This window comes from Ceratotherium simum, chromosome 3 (assembly GCF_057802395.1).
Source record: "Ceratotherium simum simum isolate JZ-2026a chromosome 3, ASM5780239v1, whole genome shotgun sequence".
NCBI classification, from domain to species: Eukaryota; Metazoa; Chordata; class Mammalia; order Perissodactyla; family Rhinocerotidae; genus Ceratotherium; species Ceratotherium simum.
The window spans coordinates 8,797,331-8,810,004 of record NC_141902.1 but is presented as its reverse complement, the minus strand read 5'-3'; the positions used below and the strand labels follow the sequence as shown (position 1 = coordinate 8,810,004).

At 36.9% G+C, this 12,674-nt stretch overlaps 1 protein-coding gene across 1 annotated transcript in view; it reads left to right on the top strand.

Annotated features, from left to right (window-relative positions):
* The window catches only part of LRFN5 (leucine rich repeat and fibronectin type III domain containing 5), a 108,741-nt gene extending 96,282 nt beyond the window's left edge, over positions 1–12,459 (top strand). The window contains 3 exon segments of the mRNA XM_087422265.1: positions 7,055–8,459; positions 11,099–11,894; positions 11,896–12,459. Coding sequence (XP_087278391.1) covers positions 7,075–8,459; positions 11,099–11,894; positions 11,896–12,042 — 2,328 coding nt within the window. The 5' untranslated portion in view covers positions 7,055–7,074 and the 3' untranslated portion in view covers positions 12,043–12,459.
* The last annotated feature ends 215 nt before the right edge of the window (positions 12,460–12,674 follow it).

The following is a 12,674-nucleotide window of genomic DNA, read 5'->3' as shown; positions in this document are numbered from 1 at the left end:
ATCATCACCAAAATTGGGACCACCAAGTTAGTTGGTTTGTTTTTAATTTACAGGTTGGGTAGTGAGGATTTTGCTTTAAATCTGCATTTCACTGTGACTAATAATATTGTGAATATTTTCATGTGGCTGTTGGACATTCCTATATTTTCATTGTGAAGTATCTCTTTCATTACTTTGCCAATTTTCTTGTTGGAAATAGTGTCTTCTTAATGAGTTGTAAGATTTCTTCTTTGGAATACAAGTTCTTTGTGAGATACACACACATACACACACACACACACACACACACAAACATTTCAAATAGTTTCTCCCAGTCAGGGACTTGCCTTGTTATTTTCTGATGATGTCTTTATTTTCTTTTATCATTTTTTTGGTCACAATTTCATAATTACTATAGTTGTGAAAGTAGCATGAAGAGTTTCCGTATACATTTTACCCCAATTCCCAAATGTTCACATTTAATTTGCTTCCCTCCTCCCCCTATTCTCCTGCTGTCTTCTTCTTCTCTGTATGTGTATGTATATAATATAATATATATTATATTATTTATGAATAGGCCCTCCTGCTATTTTAGGCAGGCTAATAATCTTTGCCTTTAAATTTTAGATTCAATTTGTGTTTAAAGTAATTATTGACTGCTTTGGGATTAAGTCTACCATCTTGGCTTTGATTTTGGATTTTCCCAATGGGTTCATTTTTTCTCTATTTCTTCTATCCTTTTGACCTTCTTTCATTACATTTGTAGGTAATATCTGAGATGAATTTTTCTTAGCTTTCGTCTACCCTTTGAACATTTTTATGTTCAGATTTGGAAGGATATTTTTATTGGATATAAAATTTGGGTTGGTGGGAATTTTTTTCCTATTCTTTTTCTTTCTCTATTTTAAATATATTATTCCATTATTTTTGGCCTTCATTATTTATTATGAAAATTCAGTTGTAGTTCATATAATTATTCTCCTATGTGTAATGTCTTTTTCCCTGCATCCTTTTATAATTTTTCTCTTTGCATTTGGCTTTTAGCAATTGACTCTTACAAATCTAGTATGATTATCTTTGTGTCTATCCTGCTTGGGGTTCATTGGCCTTTTTGGATCATTAACATCATCAGTTCTGGAAACTTCTCAACCATTATCACTTCAAATATTTTTTCTGCTCAATTCTTTTCTTCCTTTGCTTCTGGGGCTCCAATTATGATTATTTCAGACATTTTGATATGTTCCCTCAGATCTCAGCCTTTATCTTCTTTTCTTTCAGTTTTTTCCCTTATGTGTTAGAGTTTAGATGTTTTTCTATTCATCTGTCTTCAAGTACGTTGATACTTTCTTCTGCTGTGCCTGGTATTCTCTTAAGCACATATAATGATTTCTTCATATTTTAGAGCATTTACATTTTTGAAATCATTTCCACATCTCTGCTAAAATTCCCCATCACATCACATCACGTGCATATCATCCACCTTCAACACCTGATACTTCAGCCTTTTTCAGATAGTTATTTTAAACTCGCTGTGACGGTTCTAACATCTGGGATGTCTATGGTCTGCTTCTATTGACCATTTCCTTTTTGGAATGTTGGCCACTTTTTCTTGCTCTTTCATGTTTTTCTGAGATTTCTCACTTTGTGCAGTGTATGTTATAATAAAAGTGCAGTAGAGAATGAAGTAAATGGTATTTGCTTTGTAAAAAGAATAGCTTCCTTCTTCTTTCAGTCTTCTAGAGTGGGGGCTGCTGTGAACGCTCTGCAGTTAAGCTCAGTCTGTAATTTGTTACAGTGATATCGTGATTCAGTTCAACACAGCTTCAAGTGTTTTGAGAGCATGGTTGGGAATTTCCCATTCAGTAGACATGGGATCTTAGCACTAGTGTGGTTTTGGAGATCTGTCTGTGTTTTACACATGAACCACCTGACGTCCAGACATTTGGAGACCTGACTCTGCTCTAGAGCTCCACTGCCAGCTTCTTTGGTGGCCAAGAAGATCTCGTGGGCTCTAAGCTCATCACTGGGTTTCTTTGCTTTGGGCTGTGACAGAGCTATATTCTACGAAGGTAGAGATTTCCTCTAAGAGGTTTCTCTCACCTCTCTGCTGCCGCCCCAGGCATGCCGTGTTGAAAGTCACAAGTACCTGTGTGTGAGCTCTCCATCCCCTCCCCGTCTCTTATAGCTGAAAGCCCTGAGTGGCTGACTTTTTCTTTCAGCTCTACTGCTTTTTAATCACTTTTGCAAACTTGAAAGTCTGGGTTGCCTGAAGGATTCAGTTTAATTTTCTTTTCCTTCCCCAATTCTTTCTTATCTGAAAATATAGAGAATCTAGAGAAATTGTCTCTTCTCTCTTTCATCCCCATATTTTCAAGGTAGGATCCCCATGACTCCATAAAGACCAGTAGGAATGAAATGGGGGGAAAACACTTTCTTGCCTTCTTCTGGGGCTGTTTTGGATTCTATTTTCTTATGCCAGTCTACACATGATTCTTAAAAGTTTGCTAAACTTCTGGTTTCCTGTTCTACAGTAAGGAGCTTGGAAGTCGCTACTGTATTGTAACAACAGTAAAAAATCTGAACAGACTAAAAAATCAGAAACTCTTCGTGGTCCGGAAGAGAGGGGAGGACACAAGCTGACCACCACCCCAAGATCAGAGAGGCGGAAGGGCACGTACAGGGAGTCGCAGCTTCCTGGAGTGGAGACTCAGAGCAGAAACCACTGAGGGAACCAGTGCTGGGGTAGGGAAACCTGGACGTAGTGATGAATTGCTGGAGGCTCAGTGCAGAGAGGTCTGAGGTTAAAAACTCCAGGGGGACCCCTTTATAGGGGGGCCCACAGTATTGTGAGATTTACCTCCAGCAGCTCCACCAGATTCCTACAGCAAATATCAAAGAAAAATCCGCTCCTGCCTCCAGTAGGGGGAGAGGTAACGGAAGCCTTTTGAAACAGTATGTTAAAGCACTTTGTAGTTCTTAGCAGGGCCTGCCTCAGGGAAATCTACCTCACTGGAGCTGAACCTGCTGGGTATTACAGTCGTGCACCACATAACGACCTTCGGTCAATGATAGACCTCATATATGATGGTGGTCTCTTAAGATTAGTACCACATAGCCCAGGTGTGTAGTAGACTATACCATCTAGGTTTGTGTAAGTACACTCTATGATGTTCGTACAATGATGAAATCGCCAAGCAACGCATTTCTCAGAGTGCATCCCCGTCGTTAAGCAATGCATGACTGTATGTGAGACTAACTGACCTGGGAAAGGGAAATACTCAATTCCAACCAGCTCTCGTCTTCCATGCGACAGAAGGGCAATGCCCAGCTCTAGCCCACTCTAGCCATCTTGTCTTACCTAAGGTGGGAGAAAAACATGGAGAAACACTTGTGAAGTCCACAGTCCAGAGGCATAGGCTCACTGAGAGACTGAGGCCTAACCATAGGACTACAGAATGTTTCCCCCACTCCACGTCTCACTACCATGTTGCTAAAGGCCTGTTCACAGCAGTTCCAGGAGATGGAAATCCTAAGCCAGAGAATGGGAGAAGCTATTTACAAAAGACACATCTGATAAACAACTGTTATCCAAAATATACAAAGAACTCTTAATGAGACAAAGACCTTAAAGACACCTCACCAGAAAAGATATACAGATGGCAAATAACATGAAAAGATACTCTGCATCATATGTCATCAGGAAAATGCAAATTGAAACAATGAGATGCCACTACACATCTATTAGAACGACCAAAATCTGGCACACCGACAAGTGCTGGCAAGGATGCAGTGCAACAGGAACTCTCGCACATTGCTGGTAGGAAGTATGGTGCAGCCACTTTGGAAGACAGTTTGGCAGATTCTTACAAAACTATGCATATTCTTACCATGCAGTCCAGCAATCACACTCCTGGGTATTTACTCAAAGGAGTTAAAAACTTATGTCCACACAAAAGCTTGTACACAGATGTATGGCAGCTTTATTCATAATTGTCAAAACTTAGAAGCAACCAAAATGTTCTTCAGTAAGTGAATGAATAAACTGTGGTACATTCAAACAATGGAATATTATTCAGTGCTAAAAAGAAATGGGCTATTAAGCCATGAAAAGACATGGAAGAACCTTAGAGGCATATTCCTAAGTAAAAGCAGTCAATCTGCAAAAGCTACATGCTGTATGATTCCAACTATATGACATTCTGGAAAAGACAGAACTATGGAGACAGTAAAAAGATTAGTGGTTGCCCGGGATGGGCCGGTGAGAGAGAAAGAGGCAGAGCACAGAGGATTTCTAGTGCAGTGAAAATACTCTACGTGATAGCGTCATAGTGGATACATATCATTATACATTTGTCCACAACCATAGAATGTACAACACTAAGAGTGAACCCTAAGGTAAACTGTGGACTTTGGGTGATGATGATGTATCAGAGTGCATTCATGGTTTGTAACACATGTACCACACTGGTGAGTGGTGTTGATAAGGGTGGAGGCTCTGCGTGCGTGGGAGCAGTTGGTTTATGGGAAATCTCTGTACCTTCCTCTCAATTTTATTATGAACCTAAAACTGCTCTAAACAATAAGGTGTTAAAAAAAGTTTGTTAAAAGGGTAGCTGGTTTCTCCTCACCCCAATTTATGCCACATATGTCCTCCTATTTACTTTCCTGTTGGTGAAGGAAAGAGGGAGATATCTATGGATCTCTTCCCTTTTATCAGGGACTGTCACCTTCTGGATTATATTTCCTTTAAGTTTATTTGTATCTTCAGCATTATGATGTTGTTAGTTTTAAAAAAATATGATTTAGAGCTTATCCAGCTTATTTGGTTGTTAGGGTGAGAATGATGTTTTTTTGTAATTTTTTATATCCATGCCAGAAGTACCATTTATAAACATAGTAAAACAGAACAAAAATATTTTATGCTACCCACAGATATGCCATTTCTGTTGCTTTACATCCATTTATAGAGATTCAAGATTCCATCTGATATAATTTTCCTTCAGCCTGAAGAGAATTTCTTTATATTTTCTTCTAGGGCAATTCTGCTGGTGATGAAACTTTCAGTTTGTTTCTCTCAAATGGTTTTTATTTTATTTTCATCTTTTATGAATATATAAATCCCCACCCAGGTTGACAGACTTTCCTTTTTTCTTGCAACACTTTAAAGATACTTTTCATTGTCTTCCACGTTGCTTTATTTCCAAAGAGAAGTCAATGAGGAGTCATCCGTTATCTGTGTTTTGTTCACCTTATCTTCTTATAATGTGTCTTATTTCTGTGACTGCTTTTAAGATTACTTTCTATTTTTTTTTGGCTATCTGCAATTTGATTATGATGTGTCTTGGTATGATTTTTCTTGTTTTGATCTTGGATTTGTGGGTTGCTGTTATTCTATCACAAATTTGAAAACAGTTTGTCTTTATTTCTTCAAATATATTTCTACCTTACAGCCTTTTTCTGATACTCCAATTATATGTATGTTTGAGTTCTTAATATTTTTCCACAGGTCACTGAGTTTTTGTTCACGTTTTTTTCCATCCTTTTTTTATCAGTGTTTGAGAATGGTTAGTATCTATTGCCCTGTCTCTACCTCCAGAGATTCCTGGAGTTTTGCTTCCGCTAACTCTCCCCTTTCTGGTCCTTTGCCCCATAAACTCAAGCCACCCGAGACTCTGCACTCCAATCTCTGTCTCTTCAATTGAATAGGACTGCTCATGCTTTGCCTTGTTTTCTCTCTTTGTGCTGTGTTGGAAAATGTCTCCAGGAGCAGTGATACGCTTCATTTTTTTTTATTCACTTTCCTGAAAGATCATAGTTCTGTGCTTCCTTTTTTCCAGTGTCTGAAAACTGTAGTTTTATATATTTTTGTACAGTTTTTTTTTCTGCTTATTGTGAAAAGGCTAGTTTTATACTAGTTATTCTGTCATGAACAGAAGATTAAAACTATTTCATTTGTTGAGAATGATAATTCTTATTCATTACAACCACATTTATTATGACATAAAATAGGCATAAAATAAATCAGACCTGTAAGTATGTTTTATTTAGAAAGCTAGATGCATTATTTCTAGAATAATTCCATATTTCACATTTTCATCAATTGAAAATTTGAGTGATTTTCTCCAGCTGTTTTCTTTCTTGGTGTTTAAAACTACATATAATTTATGAGAACTTTTAATTGCATATGTATTAGGATTTTTATTTTTGAAGATTAACTTCAAGAGCAAATACTTAAGATCAAACTGGAAAATGAAACTGTCAAGGTTTTTTTTTAAATTAAATTTGGATAAATATAAATGCATTAAGATTTTAAGAAAAGGAAAATGGTATATGCTATCTTTTTGGACTCACTGTCAAGTATTTTGATGACTACTTCCCATAAATTATCTTCAAAAACCCACATTTATATCAAATAAAATATTCTTTCAAGGAGCTCAGAGCACTTGTGATAAATTTTTAGCCATTTTATTTTTGAGAATAAGATTCTGTATTTGCAGTTAGGATGTGAATGTTGTACTATGTTCAGGAGAGTTTGTAAAAATGAGTAAAATTTAATCAGCAATTAATTACTTTCAAATATCATGCCATAAAATTAATAGTAACAAATATTGTCTCTTATAGTTTCTATCAGACTAGTAAATTAAAATACTTGCAAATCTTTAAATACATCTTTAAGCTTTCGAACTTACAAGATGTTTTTCAGGGTTTAAGGGAAGTTTTCTTGAACTCCAACTCTTCGATCTGGGCTCAATATCTCTTTTTGGTACACCCATGGGCTACCTCGGGGCATATTTCAAAAATAGCACGTTATTTACAGAATTGTAATAAACTATTGACTTCTTTGTTTTTCCCATTTTATTTTAAATCCCACAAAGCCGTGAATAGTATATTTTTCATCCTAGTGTCCATTACAGCTTTCAATACAGAGTAAATATTTTATACTTGTTTATTAAGTAAACAAATAAATTGTTTCTGTATTCCAACTTGCATAAAAAAGATTATTCTAATACATTAGAATATGAACATTAGTCAAATGATTGGAAGCTAACATTACATTTTGTGTCTTCTCTTACAGGCTCTTAAATCTGATCTACAATGGAAAAATTTCTTTTTTATCTGTTTTTCATTGGCATAGCAGTGAGAGCTCAGATCTGTCCAAAGCGTTGTGTCTGTCAGATTTTGTCTCCTAATCTTGCAACCCTTTGTGCCAAGAAAGGGCTTTTGTTTGTTCCACCCAACATTGACAGAAGAACTGTGGAACTGCGGTTGGCAGACAATTTTGTTACAAATATTAAAAGGAAAGATTTTGCCAATATGACCAGCTTGGTGGACCTGACTCTATCCAGGAATACGATAAGTTTTATTACACCTCATGCTTTTGCTGACTTACGAAATTTGAGGGCATTGCATTTGAATAGCAACAGATTGACTAAAATTACAAATGATATGTTCAGTGGGCTTTCCAATCTGCATCATTTGATATTGAACAACAATCAGCTGACGTTAATTTCTTCTACAGCATTTGATGATGTCTTTGCCCTTGAGGAGCTGGATCTGTCCTATAACAATTTAGAAACAATTCCTTGGGATGCCGTTGAGAAGATGATTAGCTTGCACACCCTTAGTTTGGATCACAATATGATTGATAACATTCCTAAGGGGACTTTCTCCCATTTGCACAAGATGACTCGGCTAGATGTAACATCAAATAAGTTGCAGAAGCTACCACCTGACCCTCTCTTTCAGCGAGCTCAGGTATTAGCAACCTCAGGAATCATAAGCCCATCTACTTTTGCATTAAGTTTTGGTGGAAACCCTTTGCATTGCAATTGTGAATTGTTGTGGTTGAGACGTCTGTCCAGAGAAGATGACCTGGAGACCTGTGCTTCTCCAGCACTTTTAACTGGCCGCTATTTTTGGTCGATTCCTGAGGAAGAGTTTTTGTGTGAGCCTCCTCTCATTACTCGTCATACACATGAGATGAGAGTCCTGGAGGGTCAAAGGGCAACACTGAGGTGCAAAGCCAGGGGAGACCCTGAACCTGCAATTCACTGGATTTCTCCTGAAGGGAAGCTTATTTCAAATGCAACAAGATCTCTGGTGTATGATAATGGAACACTTGACATTCTTATAACAACTGTAAAGGATACAGGTGCTTTTACCTGCATTGCTTCCAATCCTGCTGGGGAAGCAACTCAAACAGTGGATCTTCATATAATTAAGCTCCCTCACTTACTAAACAGTACAAACCACATCCATGAGCCTGATCCTGGTTCTTCTGATATCTCAACTTCTACTAAGTCAGGTTCTAATGCAAGCAGTAGTAATGGTGATACTAAAATGAGTCAAGATAAAATTGTGGTGGCAGAAGCAACATCGTCCACGGCACTACTTAAATTTAATTTTCAAAGAAACATCCCTGGAATACGTATGTTTCAAATCCAGTACAATGGTACTTATGATGACACCCTTGTTTACAGGTAAGAAAAATTAAGCACATTTTTATACTTACCATGCCTCTTAGTGTAGGGCTTGTTACTATACCACTGATTTATTTTTAACTGGCAGTGCTGCTCTGTTTTGTAATGATAGTACTCCATTTTTTAAAATGTATAATGTGAGGCTTGTGAAAGGTGAATACGTGTGGGGATGTATTTTGAATGGTGTTATTTTTAGAGTTCAAATTTATATTTAATATTATGCTTGCTTACTTTTTTCCCCCTCATCTAAGAGATGTGACTATCAGAGAACAAGATTGATTTATTTAAAAAATTCAAAAACATACCAGAACTTACACATCCACACGAGTGTTCTTTCCTTCAAGGAAGTCACTTTGGGAGGCTAAACTGTTATCCCAATGATGCTGCCATTGCTCAAAGCACTTTTGGAATTATCTTTAGAACCTTCGTCATACTATTTTGAATATCCTCAGTGGTGGCAAATCTTCGTCTTTTGAGGGTGCATTTGAATTTTGGAAACAAGCAAAAGCCATTTGGAGCCAAGTCTTGTGAATAAGGTGGGTGATCAAGATGGGTATTGCCATTTTTGGTCAAAAATAGGATGTAACTATAAAATAATGAGACTGATTTTTTGAGTGATTGAGTTGTGTGCATGTGTGTTGTCTCATGTACACTGGTTCTTAAGACGGTTCCAAAGAGAAAGTTTGTAAATATTTTGAGCAGTGAGAGTATCACTGGAGTTAAGTAGGTAATCTTTGGGTAAGGACATTGATGGAAAATTTGTATCTGAGTAAAGGATTTCTGGTATGTTTTTCTAAAGTTCAGCCTCATTGATTTATAGTCACATCTTGTCCAATTTTCAGTTGTAAATACACATTTTTACCCCTCCATATAATTTCACTCATGATAGACTATTATTACTCCTAGGAAATGATGTAAAATCATGGCTTTGAAATATACGTATATCCTTTTGTCTTTAAGCTTTCCTGAAGTCAGATCAACTCAGTTGTTATATACCCAGGTGAATTCTTGAAGATAATTTGATTTTCACTCGTGTATGGAAATGAGAGAAATTTTTAAAAATGAGCATGGGCTGGTAGAAAGAAACAAACCTGGCCTAGCTAGCCATGTGATGGATCCTGGGCAAGGTTCTACCTGGCTGAGTTTTAATTTCCTCATCTTTAAAAGGAAGAGATTAGAGTAAATGGTTTCTAATATCCCTCTCATCACCAAATATATGGGGAGGTAGACTCTGATGCATGTATATTAGCACAAAGTAGTTTGCCCTTATCATACTCTTCACCTGGGCTATAGGTTATTTAACCCACTGTCAAAGATGAGCTCCACCCCTCCCATACCTTCCTGTAGCTACTAGACATTCTATATATTTTAAACATTAATTCTGTAAAATAGGTCAGTTTCTATTTTCCAAATTCAAAGATTTTAATCCTTCCATGACAAGTAAATTCTATGTGACCTTGAGGAAATTGGTTGTATTCCTGACCCTATTGTTTTTCATGTGCAATATAGTGATAATGCTTACCTTATATGGTCCTTGTAAAAATTAAATCATAATATATATAAAGTGCTCAGTAATGCCTAGAGTTTATCATGCCCTCACTAAACGGTAGTAATTTCAATCACAAATACATACTCTGGCCTAAGTTTCCCGGTACATTTAGAACACATTACTTAGGTTGTGTAACAGATTAGCACGGCCAAGTTTTGAAATTCTTAAAACTCTCTTTCAGGGAAAAAATATAGTTTAAAACCTTTTTTTTTCCAAATTAAATCTTAGTTTAGGTCATATCTGGTTGCTACTAAGAAATAAAAAACTTAGTAAAAAATAGGCATCCACAGAAGACTTTTGTGCTACAATGGATTCAGAGATGTCTATAAACTCTTATCAAATGTTAGAAACTGTATTCTCAAGGTAATTTCATCAGCCCACAATGAGGAACACGAGGGATTTATGTTCTGGTCAACAACCTTGCCTTGTTCATGTTTCTAGGATAATATTACACATACACTTTCATCAGCCTCATTTATAGATAAAAACATACTGGGAAGCAAGTGTTGAAGGCATCAGAGAGGGCTGAGATCTGTAGATAAAGTACTTAAATCTTAGTAATTATCTTACTTATTAAAGATAGATTTACTTGGTACCATTCCATAGCAGCTTATAACTCATTTGGAAAATAAATACTCCAAAATGCATTTCCATTCTGGTTTCTAATATGATTGTCAGTGTTTTCCCTTCCTTCAAATTGGCTTTTAGTCACAGAGGTGTTGTAAGTGTTAAATGGATTTGTTTAGTAATCAGACAATGTCACAGTCACACCTTTCAGAAGCAATTTGTCATAAAGGATTTTTTAGCAGTGGCTTTTATTAGGAGTTCTGCTTTGCCAAGCAATGTAATTAGTAAGCTTGTCAAGGCATGGTGCAGGCACCATTAATATAATGCAGGATCCAATAATGACTTTTAGCCATTTTAACTGGGTAAATACAATAAGATTAGATCATTTTCCGATGTATCATAGCTGTTATAAAAGTGCTTATCTTAATAAGTACTGAATGAAACAGAACTGAAGTCATAATGACTGTGTGTATCTAGGTTTTGTTTTGTGTTTAATATTAACACAAATTCCATTGTCCCTCAGAATGATACCTCCTACGAGCAAAACTTTTCTTGTCAATAACCTGGCTGCTGGAACTATGTATGACTTGTGTGTCTTGGCAATCTATGATGATGGCATCACTTCCCTCACTGCCACAAGAGTCGTGGGTTGCATCCAGTTTACTACGGAACAGGATTATGTGCGATGCCATTTCATGCAGTCCCAGTTTCTGGGAGGCACCATGATTATTATTATTGGTGGAATAATTGTAGCATCCGTACTGGTTTTCATCATCATTCTAATGATCCGGTATAAGGTTTGTAACAATAATGGGCAACACAAGGTCACCAAGTTCAGCAACGTCTACTCTCAAACTAACGGGGCTCAAATGCAAGGCTGCAGTGTCACGCTGCCCCAGTCCATGTCCAAACAAGTGGTGGGACCTGAAGAGAATGCCCAGTGCTGTAAAGTTGCCAATGACAATGTGATCCAATCCACAGAAACTTGTTCCGGTCAGGACTCCTCTACCACTACCTCTGCTTTGCCTCCTCCCTGGACTTCAAGCACTTCTGTGTCCCAAAAGCAGAAAAGAAAGACTGGCACAAAGCCAAGTACCGAACCACAGAGTGAAGCTGTCACAACTGTTGAGTCCCAAAACACGAACAGGAACAACTCAACTGCATTGCAGTTAGCTAGTCGACCTCCTGATTCTGTCACAGAGGGGCCCTCATCTAAAAGAGCACATTCAAAGCCAAGTAAGTTTCTCACTTTGCCTGCTGAGAGATGCAGAGCGAGGCACGGGTACTCCCTGAATGGAGAATTAAAGGAATACTCTTGTTAACATTCACTCACCGAACACGTGTGGACTGTTTGCTAAAAGAAGTGTGTCCATGAATGTGATGTTAATTCAATCCAACAGTTCCCATGGCCATGGTGGAAAAGCAACTCTTTCAAAGTCTGAGTGGATATTGGAAAGCACTGTATAACCTATTCTTTCTTTTTAATGAAAAAATTATTTTGAGAACTCACATAGGAAATTGGAATTTGAAATTCCAGTCTTTTCTCTCTGATACATGGCTAATAGAGTCAAGGTGTATAAACCTTCTAGGGTACAGTTACTATACATATATATACATATATACATGTATAGGTATATATAGGTGACATATATAAAATGGTTTAAGGAAAAAAGCATGACATAGCAGCAGTGCCTTCCCCTATTCTAGGCCTGGCTTCCAGGCTCTGCAATAGCAGATCACAAAGTGAAAGTTGTCATAGGAAAAAGAAAGTCTTGAATATTTCCTCCAGTCTTACAAAGGCCCACCTATGGATGATTGGTATTTTTCGATGAGTAGATTGTATATTTTCTTTGTATATTTTCTTTCAATAACAATGGTTTTTATTTTTAGGCAAACATTGTAGAGAACAACTCTGTGTTATGTTATTTAAAATAAAATATTCAATAAGTATACCTAAACATTGTTAAAGTAAGTACCCTTCTAAACAACATTTTTGATTCAGGTGCCTTAATGGTTCTATGATATTTCTCATCCATGACACAGCTTTTTCCATGGGAAGCAGAAGAAAATGCAATTGATTTTGCATTTATCAAAAAAAT